At 47.1% G+C, this 22,539-nt stretch overlaps 1 protein-coding gene across 1 annotated transcript in view; it reads left to right on the top strand.

Moving 5' to 3' along the window:
* The window catches only part of IQGAP3 (IQ motif containing GTPase activating protein 3), an 81,906-nt gene that overhangs the window by 25,937 nt on the left and 33,430 nt on the right, over positions 1-22,539 (top strand). The window contains exons 21-38 of the mRNA XM_006861733.1: positions 300-371; positions 466-535; positions 4,104-4,312; positions 4,972-5,124; positions 5,428-5,591; positions 5,925-6,149; positions 7,246-7,386; positions 11,932-12,016; positions 12,457-12,689; positions 13,033-13,165; positions 13,266-13,368; positions 13,980-14,106; positions 15,104-15,191; positions 16,068-16,280; positions 16,697-16,863; positions 17,133-17,234; positions 17,690-17,798; positions 18,614-18,723. Of these exons, the coding sequence (XP_006861795.1) occupies positions 300-371; positions 466-535; positions 4,104-4,312; positions 4,972-5,124; positions 5,428-5,591; positions 5,925-6,149; positions 7,246-7,386; positions 11,932-12,016; positions 12,457-12,689; positions 13,033-13,165; positions 13,266-13,368; positions 13,980-14,106; positions 15,104-15,191; positions 16,068-16,280; positions 16,697-16,863; positions 17,133-17,234; positions 17,690-17,798; positions 18,614-18,723 (2,504 nt within the window). The remainder of the gene's footprint in view (positions 1-299; positions 372-465; positions 536-4,103; positions 4,313-4,971; positions 5,125-5,427; positions 5,592-5,924; positions 6,150-7,245; positions 7,387-11,931; positions 12,017-12,456; positions 12,690-13,032; positions 13,166-13,265; positions 13,369-13,979; positions 14,107-15,103; positions 15,192-16,067; positions 16,281-16,696; positions 16,864-17,132; positions 17,235-17,689; positions 17,799-18,613; positions 18,724-22,539) is intronic.

Here is a 22,539-nt window from a genome sequence, read left to right as displayed (position 1 = left end):
AGCTGTGAGCCTTCCAACCTTCTAAGTATTCCTTTATATGTGGTTCAGAGTTCTGGGACCATCCCCTGAGCCTGCTTGTTTGGGTATTCTGTGTTGTTGTTGGCGGAGCTCTCTACTATACGTCCACCCGATCCACCCGATCCACCGTCTTGTTTGTTCTCCTTCCTATCTCTCTTGAAAGGACTTCTGAACACAATTTCTTTGTCTTCTCACTTCCTTGTGCTCTCTGAAGCTGACTGATTGGGCTTCAGTCAGGACTTGGAGCCTAGAGCTCTGAGGCATTGTGTCTCTCCCCCTAGATCCAGGCTTGGGCCCGGATGTGGGCAGCTCGGAGGCGATACCGGAGACGTTTGTGCTACTTCCAGAAAAATGTGAGCATCATCCTACTCCCCCATACCCATCCTTTACTCATGAGACCAGAACTAGTGCAGACTATGACCCTGTTCCCATCTGTGTCTATGGTAGGTTGATTCTATTGTGAAGATCCAGGCATTTTTCCGAGCTAGAAGAGCCCGGGATGACTACAGGATGTTAGGTAAGCTGCCTTCTGCATGTGAGTAAACTGGCTGGATTCCCTCTGCTGTCCAGGCAGAGTCTGTGTCATGGCTTTTAATAGTCAGCCTACAGAAAGGCACACCACCCAAAAGCTCACAACTCGGAGAAGTTGTTGTTTTCTTGAGCCCTTTGACAGCTGATGTCCCCAATCTTCAGTGTGTCTTAGGATCTCAGGTGGTGGAGGAATGTGGAGATCTGCCATTGTGGAATCATCCCAGGGCTAGGCATATCTAGATATTCCTCCTGGGGCTACACAAAATGTAAAGAACCAGAGCCCCACCTTGTCTGTATAGGAATGTGGAAGAGGGATTATAACGAAAGCCCACCTGCCTCCAGGAACAGATAGCTTTGTCACAGAGAATGCTCCTTTAAACCAGATCTTCCTGTATCAGAGTTCTATTATCTTTCTGTTGTTACCACGAAAGCAAAAAGAAAAGATTCTCCTCTACCTGGAGTTTCAGCCTCCTACTTTCTCCTTTTCCCTGGCCAATGACTCCTACCTCCTTTTCACAGACACCAGGGTAGGCCTCTTCTCCTCTTCAGTCCTCAGGTGGCGTTAGATCTCCCAAAGATTCTCATGCTTGCCCCTCTCACTGTTGTCGTATGAACCATCTAGTCAATTCCAACTCATGGCAACCCCATGTGTGCAGAGTGGAACTGCTCCATAAGGTTTCAGGTCTGAGACCTTTTTGGAAACAGATTGCCAGGCCTTTTTTCTAAGGTCAAAGTTATCAGTTAGTAGTCCAGAGCTTAACCACGGGTGCCACCCAGGGTCTCCCCTTGAAACACCACACTATAGTGAATTGTCTAGTTTCCCTAGATATATTTGTCTAGTTTCCCTACTGGACTAGGGATCCTTAGGTCCAGAATCTTGATCTCTGTTGTCCAGCACACACAAAGCCAGAGAAGCATGCTGAAAGTCTTTCTTACCATCACCACCCACTGCCATCAAAGCGATGACGACTCATTAGGACCCTATAGGATAGAGTAGAACTGCCCCATCAGGTTTCTAAGGCATAAATCTTAGCCGAAGCAGCAAGCCTCATCTTTCTCTCCATCCTTCCTACAGTGCTGGAAGCACTTGAGGGAACTCCACCTTCCTGCCCCATACTCCCTTATATATGTTGGTCATGCATTTAAAGCCTTATCAAGATCCTTCCAGACTGCTCTTGGCTCCTGTCCTTAAAATCCAGAAGTCCAAATTGGTTCTTTTCCATGTGTGCCTCCAATTCCTGAGTTCCTGAAGAAGTAGGCCTCTTTCCTTTCTGGGCCTGAGACTACACTCGGTTTCATGTTCAGTATACTGTTCAGAAGTCATCTCCTTTGCCAACTCAGTCTCTCTTCCCCTTGCTCTGCCCACAGGGGGCTCTATCTGCCCCTTCTCTTGCCATGGACATTCAGGCCCACCAGCTTCTTTCCTTCTCACCTCTTCCCAGGCCTTTTCTATTTTGCCTCTTGCTATTACCTCAATCATCCTTCACTTTCTTTTTTTTCTCTTCAGTTTATAGTTTTTTGTAGAAGAATTTATTCTTTTCAGTTCTGCTTCAAACTTCATTAGTTCCTCAGGTTCCACTCAGAACTCTACCATTTACTAGTTGTGTGCCCTAGACTTAATTGCCTCAGTTTTTTCATGTATAAAATGGGAATAATGTTAGTAACTATTTTGTAGAGCTGTTTTAAGACTTAAATGAGTTAGTGTTGTGTGTATCATCAAATCTAAGATGCCATTGATTGTCTGAGATTCTGCTGTTCTTCACGCTACAAAGATTCATCCTCTACATGCAGTCAGATTAATCCATTGTACCTGCTCATGTGATCCTGTCATCCTTGTGCTGAAAACAGTGGCTCCCATTGCTCTGAGGCTAAATCCAATCTCCTAATCATGGCTTTCAACACGCTCTGTGGTCCAGCCTCTCCCTGTACCTGCAGCATCCTCTCCTGCCACGCCCTGCCCCTTGCCACGTGTGTCTTCTTCATAGTACTCCAGACATGCTAGACTTTCCACAGTTCCCAGAACAGCTCATGTCTACTCTCACCTCCTTTTCACAGACCTATCCTCCTCTTCAGCCCTCAGGTAGGGTTTGATAGCTGACTCTTGTTTTCCCAAAGATCCTCATGCTCGCTCCTCTCAAAACACTGTTGTTGTTGCGTGAGCCATCAAGTCAATTCATGGCAACACCATCTGTGACCTTTTGGAAGCAGATCAGTAGGCTTGTTTTCTGAGGTCTGGGTAGGTTTGAACTGTCAGTGTTTTCAGGTAGTAAAGACCGTACCACCCAGGGTCTTCCATTGAAACATTGATCACACTATAGTGGATTGTGATTTATTTATCTAGTTTTCCTACTGGACTAGGAACCCTTAGGGCCAGAGCCTCGGAGTTCCTGGGTGTCATAAACAGTTAAGCACTCAACTGTTAGTGGAAAGATTGGTGGTAGTTCTACCCTGCACATGTGGGGTTTCCATGAGTCAGAATTGACTTGATGGCAGCTAACAATAGAGACAGGGCCTAGTTTCATTCATTTTTCCAAATCTGACTCCTTCACTTACTATTAACTGGGTAACCTAGGGCAGGTTACTTAACCTCTCTGTGCCTTGGTGATCTTGTCATTGAGATGGGATGGTTTTAGTATCTGACCTGTAATAAGCATTATATTTTTGTTAATTTTGTTGTCATTTTCTACAGCTTAGCCCAGAGACTTCTCTGTTCTGATACCAATTCCTAAATCAAGAATCACCGTCTATCTCTGAACTCCCCTGTATTATAAAAGTATCTCTCCTTCCCATGCTTCCCCCTCTGTACAGTCACTCCTGACAAGAGTGTTTTGTAAGGATCAGGTAGGGCCAAGCAGAGGCTTAGCTGAGTGGAAATGAGCTTGGAATTATGGATGGGAATCAGGTTGGCCCAGCAGGAATGGGGAGTAAATTGTGGTAAAGTAGGGAAGCCTGTAGGGCCTTATTACAGGGAAGTGGGGCCCTGGCTTCGGTGTCAGAGATCACTGGGATAGGCCCAGACTAGGAGTGAATGTAGAAGTGGAGGAAGAACAGCTCTATGTAAGACCAGGAGTTCTGGGACAGGACTTGCTGGGAAGCCTGTTGTTGTTGTTGTTAGGTGCCACCGAGTCGGTACCAACTCATAGCAACTCTATGTACAACAGAATGAAACAGTGCCCGATCCTGGGCCAACCTCACAATTGTTGCCACGCTTGAGCCCATTGATGCTGTCACTTTGCCAATCCATCTCGCTGGGGGTCTTCCTCTTCTTCTCTGACCCTCCACTGTACCAAACATGATAACCTTCTCCAGGGACTGGTCCCTCCTGACAATATGTCCAAAGTATGAGAGATGAAGTTTGGCCATCCTGGCCTCCAAGGAGCACTCTGGCTGCACTTTTTCCAACACAGATCTGTTTATTTTGAGCAGGGTCAATTATAAGACAGCTGGAGATTAGGGCATGCTGTCCTTAGCAGAATGAGTTCTGAGGGTGGAACTGGTGAAGAGGCCTCTGGTGAACACATGTCTACTCCTGACACCTCCTTTCTTTCCATCAGTCCACGCTCCCCATCCCCATCTCAGCGTGGTTCGGAGATTTGCCCATCTCTTGAATCAAAGCCAGCAGGACTTCTTGGCTGAGGCAGAGCTACTGAAGCTCCAGGAAGAGGTGGTCAGGAAAATCCGGTCCAATCAGCAGCTGGAGCAGGACCTCAACCTCATGGACATCAAGATTGGTCTGCTGGTAAAGAACCGCATCACCCTGCAGGTGAGGACCCACCAGCACCTGCCCCTCCCCACCCCCTCCAGCTGCTTCTGATCACTAATCAGATCTTTGAGAAATCTATGGATTTTATCACTTGGCTCAGATCCTTGTCCCAGTGGCCTTCTGCCTTCTAGTAAGCCATATGTTAGGGGTACGTGGTATAGCAGAAAGAGCACTGGACACGGAATTGGAGGGCCTGGCTCTAATTCTATTAGTTGGTCCTTTAAGCTTTAAGTCTGTTTCCTCAATTAGTACAGTGGGAATAATAAGAGTGCCTACTTCACCAGGCCAAATGCAGAGCTACATAGGAAAGTTCCTTAAACTGTCAATTATACAGATATGCAGTGCTGGGGTAGTAGTGCTATCCCCTCAAATTTGTACAGTAGTCGAATAAGAATAGTAAAAACCAATAGACACAATGCTTCAGCCTGACATCCCAGTTCTCTTTGGAGACTCTGCCTGTGAAAGCAGAGGTGCCAGATGGACTCTCAGGGCAGTAGGGGGGCCTTCCTCACCCCAGAACTATTTAATTTCCCCCTACTCATGCCTATTCCTTGAACAGCAGAAAGCCCTGTCTCCACAAGGTACTGATTCCAGGCTATATGTTCTATGCTCTGGGCTGCCCTGGGCTGGTTATACTACCTGCTCCCCAATCCCTGCAGGAGGTGATCTCCCACTGCAAGAAGCTGACCAAGAAGAATAAGGAACAGCTGTCGGATCTGATGGTTCTGGACAAGCAGAAGGGATTAAAGTCGCTGAGCAAAGAGAAACGGCAAAAACTAGAAGCATACCAACACCTCTTCTACCTGCTCCAGGTGAGCAGAGGACTTTGGAAGGAGAAGTCTCCACCATCCCTGAGGGTCTGGGACATTGAGGTTTTCATGTCTGTGCATTTGCCTCCCTCCACGCAAAGAAGTATCCTTTCCCACAATCCTAATACCTTGCCCCAAGGGAAAAAGACTGTCTGCTCCCCTGTTTTTCTGGAATGTTTTCAGTACCCTAAGAAAGTGTGACAGTGCTTTCTCCATTCAAGTTTCCACCAGGAAAGCCTTTATTTATCCAATCCCTAGCCCTTGAGTTATATTATCAGCCACTCCTGACTTCCCAATTGCTTGCAGACTCAACCCATCTACCTGGCCAAGCTGATCTTTCAGATGCCACAGAACAAAACCACCAAGTTCATGGAGTCAGTGATTTTCACTCTGTACAACTATGCATCCAACCGCAGAGAGGCCTATCTCCTGCTCCAACTGTTCAAGACAGCACTCCAGGAGGAAATCAAGTAGGTTTTCTAGATGGGAAGAGAATACGTTGAGATAACAATGGTGGCTCTTTCGCAGAATGACAGTTTGTGAAGGTTCGAGGGTAGAAATGAAACCAGATCTCTTTTCCCCACCACCTATGGAGAGACTGTAAGACATCTCCTTGGATGACAAAATGGGAGGATATGGGCTGCCTTGTTAACACGAAGAGTGAGATAGAGACATCAGGGCATTCCTTAAGAAGGGAGATACCAGAGCAAGCTTCTAAGAGCCAAATGTCTGAAAAAAAGAAAAGTAACTGATTGTACTACACAGAGGCAGGAGACCAGTTTCTATGACCTCTTGAACCATAGGTCAAAGGTGGAGCAACCCCAGGATGTGGTGACAGGCAACCCAACAGTGGTGAGGCTGGTGGTGAGATTCTACAGAAATGGGCGGGGACAGAGTGCCCTGCGGGAGATCCTGGGCAAGGTTATCCAGGACGTGCTAGAGGACAAGACACTCAGCATCCACACAGACCCTGTCCACCTCTACAAGAGCTGGATCAACCAGACTGAGGCCCAGACAGGGCAGCGCAGGTGAGCAGACAAGGAAGAGGGAGCGCTCTCTTTGTTCAGCTAAGTCTGGGGAAACGTGGTGTACTATGAAGACAGCATATAAATCGGCATACTCATTTATGTAAATATGACATCAGCCCTATAGGAATAAATTAGGTAGCTTCTTAAACCCCCTCTGGGGATTAACATGGAACTGTTAGAGATGATTCCAGACCTGGTGGGCTTAACATATAATGAACACAGATGAATGTGTAAATGTACTAATTGCCTTGCCAAAGCTTGCAAAACGACACATCAAATTTACTGGCATTGGCAGAGACGGAGGCAGAGATGGGGTCATGGAGAGGGGGAGTGGCTGAGGACTCTAGATTCATGGGAAGAGAGGGACTAAGAGCTGGTGGCCAGGAGGCAGACTTGCAGAATGTGCCCTTTGGAGGTGTAAATTATTATATATGCCTGAGTGGTGTTTTTTTTTTTTTTTTTAAAAAAAAAACCTAAAGTGCATGGAAAGAAATACTGTTAACTGATGGTACATGGAGGGATTATAATCATTGTAATGAAACAAGGTGTATGATTTGTTGAATATAAACTGCCCTGTAAACTTTCACTCAATCCACAAAACAACCTTAAAAAAATAATAATAATTTACTGGGCATTGGGATATGGACTCCTTATTGATAGGAGTATAGATGAGTATTCAGACTTACCAGTGAATAGGCAATGAGATAGTGGGAGAAATAGGCTGACCTTATAGAGTGTGGGGATTACTCAAGTGAGCTGGAGCTAGGGAAATGAAGCTACTGAGGAGAGTAGAACCTGATACTTGTAGGTAGGGCCCAACCTCCCCTCCTACCGCACTGACCAAAGACTAGATGCAGTCTGGTTTCCTCTCAGTTCCTCTGAGGGGTCTTCCCATAGATTCCAAGCTCTTCATTCCTTTCTACTCCCTTCTGCATCTCTGTGGCCACTCCAGACCTCCCTTATTTGCATCTGGTCCCCTTTAGCATGCTGGGCTGCCCTTGGCTTGTGTGCATGAGATCCTGTTGTGATGGAGAGCCTAAAGGAAGGAAGACAATGGGAGGGGGCTCTGGTTGATGTCTTGTCTCTCTGTCCACAGCCACCTCCCCTATGATGTCACCCCAGAGCAGGCCTTGAGCCACCCTGAGGTTCAGAGACGATTGGACATCTCCATCCGCAACCTCCTTGCTATGACCGAAAAGTTTCTTATAGCCATCATCTCATCTGTGGACCAAATTCCGTATGTGGGGCAACTCCACTCTCGCCCAGTCAGGGGGTCTCAAGAGGGCCAGACAAATGGGGGAGAGCAGAGCAGTGGTGAAGGGAGGGAGGCAGGAGGAAAGCTGAGCTGGAGATGCTCGGAAGGACTCAGCATGTGTGGAGGATGCTCCAAGCCCCTGTGAGAAAGCTGAACTTGAACATGCCACTCATCAGGTCTTTCCCTGGAGCCAGAACAGGGAACCCCAAATGATGAGGTTGTTGTTGTTAAGTGCCGTCAAGTCGGTTCCGACCCATAGCAACCCTGTACAGGATTTCCAAGGCTGTAAATCTTTACGGGAGCAGAAAGCCTCATCTTTCTCCTGCAGAGCAGCTGGTAGTTTCGAACTACTGACCTTGTGGTTCATAGCCCGATTCGTAACCACTACGCTACCAGAGCTCATGTTATTGTCTGAAAGCAGATGGGGTAAAATAAGGACTCTTCAGTTTACAAAGTACCTCCTGTCCCCCCCAAAATCTGCAAACTGGTAGAATATTTTATGGTTATCTCCTTTCATAGGCTTGCTGTAAAAATGAAATGTGGTCAAATCAGCATGTGACAGATGCTATTTTGTTAGCTGCTATTATTATCGTTATAATATTTCCGCTTCATACCCCAAAGATATAGACAGTAGCATCCCCATTTACAAATTAGAAAACTGAACATCAAGGAGAGTTAAGCTCAGCATTAGCCCTAGATTGATTCCTATGAGGCTGAGTTCAGATGTGCAACCTTCCTTACCAATTTTGACAGCAGCCATCCCTCCCGCAGCACTCTCTGCTCAGCTGGGTTTGATAATTTCACTGTAATGGCCACATAGAACCAAAAGACAATACTCACTATCATGAGGTGTATTAGGGAAGTTAACAGGTTATAACTCAGGGCACATTTCTTCTATTCAGGACAGCAGGCCTCTCTCTGGCTTTCAGTTCCTTGATCTGGTCTCTGCCCTGCTCCAGCAATGTTATAAAATTCTTCAGCACTGTTGATAAATATCCAAAGGGCACTCCATTTCACTATAAGCCTCAGCTTGAAGGCACTCAGTTCTAACTCCAATGGCCAGAAAACTTATCTCCTCACATTAAGTGCCTGAAGGCACCCCACGCCACAAGACAGCCTCCTGTCTGAAAGTACTCTGCTTGTTCTGTGGGATTCGAAGCCCACTGCTGTGGCTCTTAATTCTGCTGCTGCTGTCCTCAGTCACTCGTCTGCAGCTGCTCTAGTGTCACAGCCCTCTGTCCCTGGGTCACGGAGATGCAATGTACAGGAATCTTGGAGTCCAAAAGATGCTCTCCACTCCTGGCTCTTCTTTCTTGGTAGTAATGAAATCCCCCTATTCTTGCTTCTGAGATGGCTCATTTTATACCCACATTAGAGTTCCACGTTTGTACGATCACAGTTTACCCTGTTAACTGTCATTCACAATGGAATTATATCATCCTATTAATGTCTTCTCCCACCTTCTTTTTTTTTTTTTTTGAAATTTGCAGAGGGTATATTTTTGATTTAAAAGAGGAAGGTATTAAAATATACAAACAAATCTTCAGTGGCATCAGGTTAAATGAATAATATAATTTTCCATTTATAGAGTTGTAACCTGAACTAAATTTACAGACAAAATTTAAAACATCTAGTACTGACAAAGAGAAAGTAAGGTAGCTATTAAAAGCTAGTAAAATTTTTATTAGATAAAATTTGAAGGTGGAATTGAAATATATATTTTTTCAAATGGGTAAAATAGAAAACAATGTTATCTAATAGAGTTGTAGTTTTATTATAATAATGCAAATATTTTCTTCCTTAGTATTGCTTTTTGTGGAGGACATAACATTGAGTACTAATTTCATTTGAAATATTTGATCATGTTTTAAGCAGATGCCAATTGTTGGGGAGACAATTGGAGCACATCCTCTGGAGTTCTGCAGAAGTAAATTTATGCATTTAGATTATGCCTCCCTTAAAATAATATAAATAAATAAATTTGAAACCAACAGTCACTAGTTACAGGCTTTTCTAGCAATGTAAAATGACATTTTCCCCTTCTCCCACCTTCTCTTACCTAGACCCATCAGGAAAACAAGTTGTTTGGTGTGAGTTACAAAGCCTATGAGTATAAGAACCATATGAAGTAATTCACTGCACTGCAGTGGCAGAGACCAACTTAAGCCAGGTCTTTGACCTCAACTTCAAGGTTGAAGGTGAATGATACCCGTAGAATTTAGTTAATAAATTATTTTTGAGAAGAAAATTAATGAAAACATGGCAAGAGAGGCCATCCTCTAAATCAGGGGTGGTAGTGTTGTTTTAAGTGCCATCGAATAGGTTCCGACTCAACGACCCTGTACAGGGTTTCCAAGGAGCAGATGGTGAGTTTGAACCACCGACCTTGTGATTCAAACCAACCTTGCGGACCAGTGCTTTATCCCACCGTACCAAACTGGGGGCCAGGAACCTTTATTTCTTAAGGGCCGTGTTTAGATATTTATAACATCATTCACAGGCCATACAAAATTATCAACTTAAAAAATTAACCTGGTAGATTTGGTCAAACATTTAATTAACTCATCCCTAATGTGGATTCCTGGTGTGGCACTCTGGGTTAACATGCCAGACTGCAAATGCATTTGAACTGCAAGGTGGGTGGTTCAAGCTCATCAGCTGCTCCTCGGAAACCCTATACAGGGTCTCTATGGGTCAGAATTGACTTGATGGCACTTAACAACAATGTGATGACTGGACTTACTGGTATGGCACTGTAGGATAGGCACAGGACTGCAAGGTCAGTTTGAATCAGGTTGGTGGTTCAAACTCACCAGTCACTCCTCAGGTGAGTTTGGGTCTCTGTGAGTCGGATGGCACTTAACAACAACAATGTGGTGACTAGAACTGCGGTTGCCTTGGCAGAGCCAGACAAAATGATTTCAAGGGCCATGTAAGGCTCTAACATTCCTGGTGCTCAGGGTAGTTGGGATGCTGGAGAGAGGAGCCCACAGGAGTCATAAGCAGCTCTCTAATACCAGAGAACTGAACGAAGGATTTACCATTAGTGTTCAGAGAAGTTCACCCTAGGCCAAATAAAGGAAAGTTCACAATGAACTGGTAAATTTCTCTCTGGTGCCCTAGGAGGTGGAAATAGCTTTTAAACAAATTTAATTATATTTGTATGTGGCAGATCTATAATAGTAATAGTAATAATAATGAAGTCTAACACATTTGAATAGCACTGTGCCATTATACATCATTTTCATAGCACTCTACTTTTATACGTTACTCTTATCAAAAGTCTGTGAGAGATGGAGGACAAGAATCATCCTTCCCATTTTCCAGACCAGACAACAAACTCACAGAGGCTGGGATAAAAATGGTGGTGGTGGTGGTGGTGGTGGTGGTGTGCCATGGAGTCAGTTCCGACTCATAGCGACCCTGTACAAGGTTTCTGAGGCTGTAAATCTTTACGGGAGCAGAAAGCCTCATCTTTCTCCTGTGGAACAGCTGGTAGTTTCGAACTGCTGACCTTGGAGATTCACAGCTTGATTCATAACCACTACGCTACCAGAGCTCCTTCTGGGGAAAAATAGCAGAGGATAATTTCTGTGGTTAGTGGTGGGGTGCAGACCAGTGCCCTCATTTGTTGATGTTAAATGCTGTCCAGTCAGTTCCAGCTCATGACTACCATATATAGGGTTTTCAAGGATGTACATTTTTGCGGAGCAGAAAGCCTTATCTTTTTCCCGTGGGGTGGCTGGTGGGCTCAAACCACCAACCCTATTGTTTGCAATCCAATGCTTATCCTACAGAGCCACTGTGCTGCTAACAGGATCCTCATGTTGTTGTTAAGTGCCATCGAACTGGTACCAACTCAGAGCAACCTTGTATAGGGTTTCCAAAGAGTGGCTGGTGGGTTTGAACTGCCCACCTTGCAGTTAGCAGTTCAGTGCTTATTCTATAGCACCATAGCAGACTAGGTTGGCAGCTTCAACCTCCTGGGCTGTCCTGGGACAGGGTTTTGGCTGTGGGTGTCAGATACCCAAGGTATAGGCTAAGTGCCTCTGGAGGAGGGCGGGATGGATATGGATATAGAATCTGGAATGTTCTGCATTGGGTATTGTGCCATTGAGTCAGTTCCAACTATATAGAGTTTCTGAGGAGTAGCTGGTGAGTTTGAATTACCTATCTTGAGATTAGCAGTCCAGTGCTTATCCTACAGCACCACACCAGGACTCCATTAGGAATTTGTTGTTGTTGCTGTTAAGTCCCATTGAGTCGGTTCATTAGATATTTAAAGGGAGCCAAAGAAACTCGGGCTAGATTGTAGGCTGTGTGAGACCCTGACAGGGCCCTGGTCCTGGGTACTGACTCAAAGGCAGGGGGCAAGGGACAAGACCAGAAAGGTGTGGAGGAACAAGACTTGAGTTCTGCTTTGGTGGGACTGAGCCTAAGGAAGGAGAGGCAAGCAGGCACTCATGCCTGGAGCTCTGGTAGAGAAAAATGAACAGAGCCACAGTGTGCCTACTGCTTTGTCCCCAGGTACGGGATGCGATATGTGGCCAAAGTCCTGAAAACAACGTTGGCAGAGAAGTTCCCTGATGCCACAGAGATTGAAGTCTATAAGGCAAGTGTTGTTTCTCCTCCCCACCTTCTGAGCCCTCCTTTACCCTGCTGGTACCTGTTACCTGCCCCTTTCCAGACTGAGACAGGGACAGAAAACCTTATTTTGTTAAGTCCAAGAAAGAAAACATTCTTCACTTGTAAATTGATCCTGGCTCACCAGCAAGGCCTCAGGTGGTGGCTAGAAAGACATTTGGGCCACACAATTGAATAAAGTAGACCACCCTGGATTTGTCCAGAGATCTGTGTTCTAGTTTCAGCTCTTGCTCAAGTTCGCTGCTTGACTTTGAGCAAGTTACCAGCCTGTTCTGGATCTGTTTTCTGTTGTGTGAAATGAGGGGGTAGGGCTAGGTGGTCTCTTCCAGTTGACTGAGCTGGGAGAGTAGGACTGGGGCTGTCAAGTGGATTCCAGAGTACTTCTGAGACAGCCTCCTCTGTCCTCAGGTCGTAGGGAACCTCCTTTATTACCGCTTCCTGAACCCAGCTGTAGTGGCTCCAGATGCCTTTGACATTGTGGCCATGGCAGCGGGTGGTGCCCTAGCCACTCCTCAGCGTCATGCCCTGGGAGCCATTGCTCAACTCCTACAGCACGCTGCAGCCGGCAAGGCGTTCTCTGGGGAGAACCGGCACCTGCGAGTCCTGAACAACTATCTAGAGGAGACACACCTGAAGTTCAGGTCTTGGGTCCTGGCATCTCTGCCCTTTTTTCTCCTCATCCTCCCTCATGACCCCTTCCTTTCTCCTCCTTGAAATCCCTGAAGAGGAGAGGTAAATAATATGGTCAGTATTTATGGGCTGCAGGCTAGATTGTTAGACAGACTCCCCAATGAAGAGAAGAGGACTGGTTAAGGAAGTTGGCTTGAGGGGGGCTTTGAGATAGAGCAGGACAGAGGAGCAGGCACTGAGACTGGAGGGTCAGAATTGGCTTGAGCAGTCACTAGAGAGGGCTGGAGGGAAGGATAATGAGAACAGAAAGCACATTGGGGGGCACTCTCTCACATGCCTTCCCTCTGGGGATAGGAAGTTCATCTGCCGAGCCTGCCAGGTACCAGAGCCAGAGGAGCGTTTTGCAATGGATGAGTACTCAGACATGGTTGCTGTGGCCAAACCTGTGGTGTACATCACTGTGGGGGAACTGGTCAACACACACAGGGTAAGGTGCCACAGCCTGGAGGGCACTGCTAGGGGTAGGGATGTGGAAGTCCACGGCCCAACGCAGACCCTGTGTCTCTCTTTCTCCCTCCTCCTGGCAGCTATTGCTGGAGCACCAGGACAGGATTGCCCCTGATCACCATGATCCGCTGCACGAGCTCCTGGAGGACCTTGGGGAACTGCCCTCTGTCCCTGATCTCATTGGTGTGTGCTGTCCACGGCAGTTAGGATCGGCTGGGGGACTGCAGGGAGGGATGGGCAAGTGGGTGGGCAGGGCCTTTTCTCTTGAGCTTTTGCTCAAATGGGGGCATGTGCCAGCTAACTAGTTACATACTTTCCCTCCATCTCCTGTCTGGTCCTGAAATGGACACATTGGGAGACAGTAGACAGACAGCAGAGGAACCCAGTGTCGTCATATAGATGGGCAATGTGGGAGGGATATGGGTCTGTTTTGGTGGGCTGGGGACAGTTCACCACTCTGTTCAGTCTCAAGAGATTTCTCTGATGAGGAATTTCAGGAGCTGTGAGATGGGGGCAGCAAGGGAGGAAACAGTAGACAGGGGTAGACAGGCAAGGGAAAGGTGGTGATGGACGGGGAACAGTCCTTCCATTAGTGCTCAGGGATGAGAGCAAGTAGGAAAGTGTCTTGGAAGAAGCGTAGCATATGCAGTAGTATACCAGAGAGCTTCAAAATGTTTATGGAAAAATTCAATGATCTTTTGATTCTATTTTTCCACAAATTTTATGAAAACCATAACCCCATCTATGTATGTTTGTGTCTATTTGTCTCTCTCTCTCCTTCCTCACTGACTCAGGAGAGAACATAGCTGCAAGTGGGAACATGGATCTGAGCAAGCTAGAAGTGTCGCTGACACTCACCAATAAGTTTGAAGGACTAGAGACAGACGCTGACGATACTAATGCCCAGAGCCTGCTTCTGAGGTGGGTGAGATTGGCCACAGCCCTTGCTTACCTGGGCTCTGTTCTCCTTCAGAAAGTTCTCCCTGAAGTCTACCTAACACACCCCTAGCTGCAGTCTCAGCTGTGTTCCTCTGGCAGCTCTGTGTTGTAGCTGAAGTTAAAGAATGGCTAAGATGTTGGCAACTGTGGATGTTTGCGTATTATTGTGCTAGTTACCAAACACTTTCTCTACATGTTATCATTTAATCACAGGACAAACTCTGAGGTGGTTTCCCTGTCTTACTGTGGAGGGAAAAACTCGGTAGTTAAGTGACATTTCCGACCAAGACTTCCCAATCAGTTGTGGAGCTCATGTAATTCCTGGTTCTTGTTGAATGCCGAGGGGAGCTGGGCGAGGAACTTCTCTTCCTCTGTTCTGGAGGGCCTCCATCAGGACTGGGCAGAGGAGAGGAGCCTTTTGAACCTCCCAGCTCAAACTCCCTGCCAACACCAACACGGCAGCCCCCTCCATTCATTCATTGACTCACTCAATAAACAGGCAAGCTGTGCGTGCTCCTTTGACCTGCCATCACAAGGGCTTATAGCCTAGTGGAGCTAGGGGTGAAGACAATCAGAAAGCCACCCAAACAGAGGTGGGTGTCGAGTATATTGAGAGTTCAGGAGAAGGGATACCTTGATTGGGAGAGGTATCACAGAAGAGGAATGAGTACTTCCGCTGAAGGACTCAAGGGAAGGAAATTTGGAGAGGGGGCAGTGGGCAGAGGACACAGAGGTATAAGAGAAGACAGTGTGTTCTGAACTCTGGGGAGTTCTGTATGATCACCCCCATCAAACCATTCTCCCTGCAGGTCTCCCTCCTAGGTTGCATTCTCCTGGCCCTCCCTTCCTTGCTCTCCTTACCTCTTTGCAGCTGTGATCCAGGGAGCAGTCTACTTACTCTCTGCTCTCTGGGCAGCCCCATATCCAGACCCTTCCCCACCCACCCCACCCATCTCCCATTACTCACCTTCTCTTCCAGCACCAAACAGATGTTGGCCGACATCATACAATTCTACCCTGGGGACTCTCTCAAAGCGATCCTCTCCCTCTCGACTTCCAGAGAACAGGTGAGTGCGGCCAGGCCAGCCCACAAATAGATAGTATCTCGTTTATCACCCACCAGTACTGCTTACTCCTTCCCTGGAACCTCCTGCACAGCCTCCCACAGCAGGTACCTGTGCTCACCAGTAATGGGAGCTCTACTGCCCGTGGCCTTTGCCTTGACCCTCGGAGCCACAGGCTGAGTGGAACAGCCCCAGCTTCTACCTCCCTTCCTCCTCCCCACACACTGAAACAAGAGTGAGCTCTGGGGGACACTGGGCCCTTAAGTCAGGGCAGTCAGCTGAAGGGCTGGCACTCAGCAGAGGGAGTGGTCCACATAAAGGCCTAAAGGCAGGAGAAAGTGGGCCAATTGGAGTAAAGACTAAGCTAAGGACTTCCCAGAGAAAATGTGGTGTCCCCAAAACAGGGCAGATGGAGGGAAATATTCTCTAAAACCCTTGTGCCATCACGAAATTCTGTTGTTTGGAAGTCTCAGGCAGTACCTCTCAGAAATCCTTGATGCTACAGCTAGCCTGGTGTGGTGCTGTAGGAACTGGTTCAAACCCACCAGCTTCTCCTTGGAAACCCTATACAGGGTCACTATGAGTTGAAAACGACTTGATGGCTCTTAACAGCAACAACAACATAGCTATCCTATAGCCATTCCCTGCTCAATGGAGATCCATAAGGCTTTCCATGTCTATGATGTGACCCTTGAAGTTCTTCACCAGCTATTCTCCATCCCTTCCCCAACTCCCCAAAAGCTGGCCTGCTAAGTTACTTTCCTGAGTAAAGTGGGAATTGCCCAGATCTCTCCTTATTGCTTGTGCCCCTGGGGCCTGGCCTAGCTTGGGCCTAGAATGTAAGCCCAGGTAGAGCCCTTCAGCGTCTCTGATCCCCAGGAAGTGGCCCACAAGCGGCTGATGGGACGGCGCCAGGCCTGTGAGGCCCAGACCCCAGAACCATTGCGGCGGCACCGCTCTCTGACAACACACTCCCTTCTGCCGCTGGCCGAGAAACAAAGACGTGTCCTGAGGAACCTGCACCGGCTTGAGGGCCTGGGATTGGTCAGTGCAGCCAACGGCTACCAGGGGCTGGTAGATGAGCTGGCCAAGGTAAAGACATGTGTGCGTGTGTGTTGGTATCCTGGGGACAGGCTTCTCCCTGGTGAGTGCCCACCCACAACTCTGACCAGCTAGAATAAGGGAAACCTCTACCTTAAGATCTTGAATAATAGGTATTAAAATTAGCCAGGGGGTGGGTTTGGTGTCATTCTTGCAACTTTTACTAAAAAACAAGGAGCCTTGAAACCAGTTACTTCTCTTGTGGGGAGGCCCCAAGATGATCTTTGAGGGTTTGGGAATGGGATTCTTGAGACTGCCCTCCTAGGAAAAAACAGCCTTGAAATCTTCCTTTTCCTGCTTTTCCTGAAGATCCTCATAGTAAATTGTTCTTGGGCCTGAGTCAGGGCCCCAGGCCCTCCTATCAGGAAGGGCCAACTTACCCCTCCCTTGGCTTCCCCTGACCCCAGGACATCCGAAACCAGCGTCGCCACCGGCAGAGACGGAAAGCTGAACTGGTGAAGCTTCAGGCCACATTCCAGGGCCTGAGCGCCAAGACCACATTCTATGAGGAGCAGGGAGACTACTACAGCCAGTACATCCGGGCCTGCTTGGACCACCTGGTCCCGTGCTCCAAGTATGTGCCACCTCTCCACACTCCCAGGGTTCCCTGTGGCCCACTCTGCCAGCTATGGAAGGGGAATCTCATTCAGCTCAGGACTTTGGCTGGAGTCTCACTCCTGACATGGCGAGAGCTCAAGTGCAACTTCCCCTCCTTTGTCTTCTACCAGTGGGACATCTTCCTCAGGGGTTCATTTCCTTCCTACTAGTCACAGAGAACTAGTGTCTGGTGCTGAAGAGTTTATTGAATATATTCTCTGAGGCCTTTTTTTCTTTTTAAATCAGGAATGCTGGGAAGGGGAAGAAACAGCCATCTCTTCATTACACCGCTGCCCAGCTCCTAGAGAAGGGTGTTTTGGTGGAAATTGAAGATCTTCCCATCTCTCAGTATGTGTCTTCAGAAGGCAGGATGCCAGACCCTTCCTGTCGCCTAACCTGGGGTGGAGCTCTGGGCTGGGCACCAGGTTTGGTGGTGCAGCATGGATTCTGCTTTGAAGGAGTTGCTAGAATGATGGTGGAGACAGAACATCCCAGACAGAAAAGTTAAGGGCTATGGGCATATCTGGCACAGTTCTAGATGTCCCAAAGACACAGGGAAAGCTTCCTGGAGGAGAGAACAGTGGGGATGGGCAGATAAAAGATGGTATGTCAGACAACAGGAGCATCAGAAGAAGTAAGAGAGTTGTGCCTGGCTGGGGGCGATAGAAAGGAAGCCTGGGCTCTGCGTGACACACACCATGCTGCCAAGGATGCAGAGCAGAGGGATGTGAGTGGGGTAGAAGCGTGGGAGGTGGCCCTGGAAAGAATCATTGGATCCCCACTTTGAATCCTATTCCTGATAGCTTCAGAAATGTGATCTTTGACATCACCCCTGGGGATGAGGCGGGAAAATTCGACGTAAATGCCAAATTTTTGGGTGTGGACATGGAGCAATTTCAGCTTAACTATCAGGTAAGCACACCCATGAGCCTTCAAGATGCCTACCGGGTGTTAGGTACAAGGAGAGTATGGGCCGCCTCGCTTCCCTAGACCTTTGGGTGACAGTTGCTCTCTGTTCCCTGCCCAGTCAGAGTTGACAGTTCTGAAAGGAAGCATGGTGGTTTGTCCAGTGCAAGCCCTCTGTCCCCCCATGCTCGGACACAGACCTTCCTGCAAGCATCAAGGCTAGGGAAATGGGCTGGCAGGGTCTGAATCGAGACCCATCATCTGCAGCCCTGTCATATGTCGGGGGCTAATTATCTCATTATTCCTCTCCATAGCTCTGAAATACTATCCTTATTTTATTGGCTCTGAGGCTAAAAGGTTAAGAAGTAGGCCTAAATCATAGACCCCAGTGTTCAGAGAAACAGTGCTTTTAAATCCAAATCTGTTTGCTATTTTACTTTTTGAGTGAGAAACTGTCTTCACAACTGAAGCAAAGAGAGTTCAAGTGTGAATTCAAGCCTCAGTTGTGAAGTGAGATTTCAGTACCTCCCCTGCTGATGGCCCAGGTGACCATGTAAGGGTCCAGGATGTTAGTGTTTTGTAGACTATGGCTTGGCCTCAGCAAACCCACTGCTATTGAGTCAGTTCAGACTCATGAACTGATTGCTGGGGTTTCCAAGACTGTAAATCTTTATAGACACAAACAGCTTCATTTGGTGGGTTTGAACTGCGCTTAGTGGTTAGTAGCCCACTGCCTAACCCACAGTGCCACTGGGGCTCCTTGGGCCACAGCAAAGAGTAAGCCCTTAAGTTTCCATCCCTGCACCTTTCCTCCCTCCTAGGATCTCCTACAGCTCCAGTATGAGGGTGTGGCTGTCATGAAACTCTTCAACAAGGCCAAGGTCAACGTCAATCTTCTCATCTTCCTCCTCAACAAGAAATTCTTGTGGAAGTGACAGAGGCCTTGGGTGCTGCCCAAGCCCCTCTTGCCTCGCTAGATGATTTTCTTAACACTAATTCACTACAACACTTCCACACAGACACCCAGAGCTCAGCACTGAGGAAACCTCAACGATTCTCCACCTTCCCCAGCTGGTAGGAGTTTGCATACCAGGCCATAGGCAGGCAGGATCTCTTTAACTGGCTACAGTGGACCTTGTCCTGGAGTCTGGTTGTGTGGCTTTTCAATCCCAGAACACTACAATTATCCTGCCAGGTGGTAGGGAATGACCAAAGGCCCACCCCTTGGCCTGGACAGGCTAGATTGCTCTGTGACTACCTCTGTCCTCCCGTGGTCAGCCAGTATTACAAGCACTGCCTCAGTGGCCTGATTTCCCCCCTGCCTGCCTTCTCTCTGTACCAGGCTCCCCATCCCTGCATCTCACTACATCAGTGGGCACTGCCATCCGGCTGAATGAAGCCCAGACCACGTGGCTGGTGGCACCTCACACCCTCTAGCCCCTTGCCCTCACCACTTCTTGTGGATGGGGGAGGGTGTCAGTGCTTCTTGATTGTCCATGTGGCATTGTGGCACGGTTGTCCTCCATGGCCACATAGGCGTTAGCTTCAGGTCCCAGTCCCCTGTTTGTGGTCTGTTTTATATGTGGGTCACTAGGGTATTTATTCTGTTTCCCACCTTTACATTCCAGATCACTGTACAGCCTTCATGGTTTTAATTCTTTCATCTTTTTGAGCTCAGAGAAGTGTTCACATTTCCCCTATTCAAACTAATAATACTCATGCTGATCTGTCACACCTTCTATTTAAGTCACCTTGGGTCAGGGGCAATAGGGTTCCTGTTTGTGTTTAAGAGCTCGTTATTTCTGCCTCATAGCGTACAAAGAACAGCCTTTCCCTTTTCTCTGTCACCTCAGGACTCTCACGCCTCAGCTGACTCTGCCAGGCAATTTTGATAGGCCTGCAGTCCTATCTTCCACTGTCTTTCTGTTGTCCCCCCCCATCTACCAACTTCCTGTCCCTGTTGCCCTCTGATTTCATTTTAATAAAAGCAGCTGTTACCTTCACTTCTATTGTTAACCCCTTATTTCATTTCCTGCAGAGCAGGCCTCCGAGGTCTGGGATAACTCTTCCCTGAGAGCTGGGGAGTCCTTTCTGCATCCTGCCCCCACCCTATCCACCAGCGTCCATGTGAGCCCACTCTGCCTGCCTGAGCTTGTAAAAGCTTTATGAGATGTGGCATTTATTCCTCTCTTCCCTCCCCCAGGGGACAGAAAGGAGGAAGGAATGCTTAGGTTTCGTTTCTGTTTTTATTGGCCACTCTGAAGACTAAAACTGAGAGGAGGAGAAACCAGTCCAGTTCTGCCCCACCCATTTTGCACACACTTCCAGCAGGTTCTTTTTCTGAGCCTTGGGTGATGGTACCAAAGCTGCTTGAGCCGCAGTTTCTTAGATGTTTTGGGGTTTACACTCAGATGAAAATCCCCTTTGCAGAGTCTGCTCATGGGGTTCCTTGTTTGGAGATTTTGGTCTTGGTTTTGTGAGACATCCTAGTTAATTGGCCTAATGTACTTAGTGCTTCCTTCTACCTCCTAGTTCATTGTATAGAGCCTGGAGTCTTAAAAAGCTTGTGAGTGGCCATCCTAGGCACAATTGGTCTCTCTTCACCTAGAGCAACAGGAAGAAAAAGAATCAGGAATAAGGGGAAGAAATATAATGTGTGACTAGTTGCCTCCATGAACAACTAACTACCTCTTTTGCCTGCCAGGAGACCAGAAATGCTGGATGGTGCCTGGCTACCATTACTGAACATATTGATCAAAGATTCCATAGAGGAATCCTGACCAAAAGGAGAAAATGCAGAACAGAATTTCAAATTCTCATGGATTCTAGACTTTCTGGAGCCATGGAGAGTGACTGAATCCCTGAATCTCTTGCCCTGAGATAATCTTTAAATCTTACACAAAAAATGTCCCCTTAAGTCATCTTAAAACCAAACAACAGCTTAGCTTAACTAGTTAAAAAAAGATCTGCCTTGAGCAGTATAGTTCTTCTAAGAACTATATGGGACCAAATGGACAGCAGCAGCTCAGAGATTAGATAAGAACCTTGGGAGAGGGCGGTGAGTTTATGCTAATGGAGGAATATCACAGAAAAGGATTATGAGAATGGTTGCACAGCTCAAAGGGTGTAATCAGTGTTGCTAAATTGTACATGCAGAAGCCGTTGGTGTGTGTTTTGCTGTGTACATTCTCAACAGAAAAAAAAAAACAAAATTTAAGTTTAAACCCCCTTTCCTTAGAGTAAGTCTTCTTCCCTGCCTGCCTTTTTAGGAAGTAGGGAGTGAAGTCTGGGGGAGGGGAGAGTATAGAGATGCCTGACTTCTGACCTCCCAAGCAGCCCTTACTGAGGACCCATATACTTGCCAGGTGCAGCCTGCCTCCCTCCACTTGGTTCTGTCACTCAGGAGCTGTCTCGTCACACTCAGTCTCAGTCACAGCCTCTCTCCCCCTTAACATGTCAGCAAAGACTTCAAACACTGCCTTGCTCTGCGTGACAGTGACACATACCAGTGGATCTAAGTATCTATACGTGATCAAGCGTTAAAAGTCTCACACCATATGGCTCCCTCACTGCAGCCCTGTGATGCTCTCCCACAATCATGATTTCAGCCACATATAGCACATATGGACATGTCACATAGCTACCATTTATCAAGGTTCTGTCATGAGCTAGGATGTTTATGTACATGGACTCCTCACAACAACCCTACAAAGGTAAGCCGTATTCCTACAATATACAGTATACCTCCAAAAATATATCAATGTTGAAAAATGGTAACCATGTAAAACAGGTTCATTTGGAAACGTTGGATAGCTGCCCAATGCTACACAGCTGCTAAGGACAGGCCTATCATCCACTCAGGATTTTCATATTTCCTTGTATTTTTTCCTCTCCGAGAGAAAAATTTCCAGTTCCTTCAACCCATCCTTTCATGCCATGCTTTTTCATATCCAACCCGCTTTCCTCCACCCTGGTCATGCATGGCCTCTGTCCTTCCTAACCAACACCCAATCTGAGATGCAGGCCCTTACTTCATGAGTGGGAGTATACCAGTACAATCTCTTTTGAGGACAATTTGGCAAAATAAAAAATGTAAGAGCAGGATCCTGTGATAATTCAATGAAGAAAAAAATAGTCTTCAACAAATGGTGATAGGACAACTGGATATCCACATACAAAGGCTTGGAGTTGAACTTCTACCTCATACCACACACAAAAATGAATGCAAAAGGAATCTTAGACCTTTTGAGAAGTTTGGCCTCCAAGGAGCACTCTGGCTGTACTTCTTAGTATTAGTCAAAACTTAGTAGATCCAGTAACTCGTTGTATTAGCCCATGGACTTCCTCCTGTACCAAATCATACAGAAGCCTTATTAATGTTTGTGATCCATTTTAATCATCGAATAATATGTGATGAATATAGCTGTGAATGTCTTAAATGTAATATTTCTTAGATTATATGAATTGGATGTGAAAGCTGGACAGTGAATAAGGAAGACCATAGAAGAATTGACGCATTTGAGTTATGGTGTTGAAGGAGACTATTGAAAGTGCCATGGGCTGCCAAAAGAACCATTTTGGAAGAAGTGCAGCCAGAGTGCTCCTTGGAGGCCAAGATGGCCAAACTTCACCTCTCATACTTCAGACATATTGTCGGGAGGGACCAGTTGCTGGAGAAGGATATCATGTTTGGTAAGGTGGAGGGTCAGAGAAAAAGAGGAAGACCCCCAATGAGATGGATTGGCCA

Source organism: Chrysochloris asiatica, unplaced genomic scaffold (genome assembly GCF_000296735.1).
Source record: "Chrysochloris asiatica unplaced genomic scaffold, ChrAsi1.0 scaffold00042, whole genome shotgun sequence".
Taxonomy (NCBI): domain Eukaryota; kingdom Metazoa; phylum Chordata; class Mammalia; order Afrosoricida; family Chrysochloridae; genus Chrysochloris; species Chrysochloris asiatica.
This window is presented reverse-complemented; position numbering and strand designations above follow the sequence as displayed.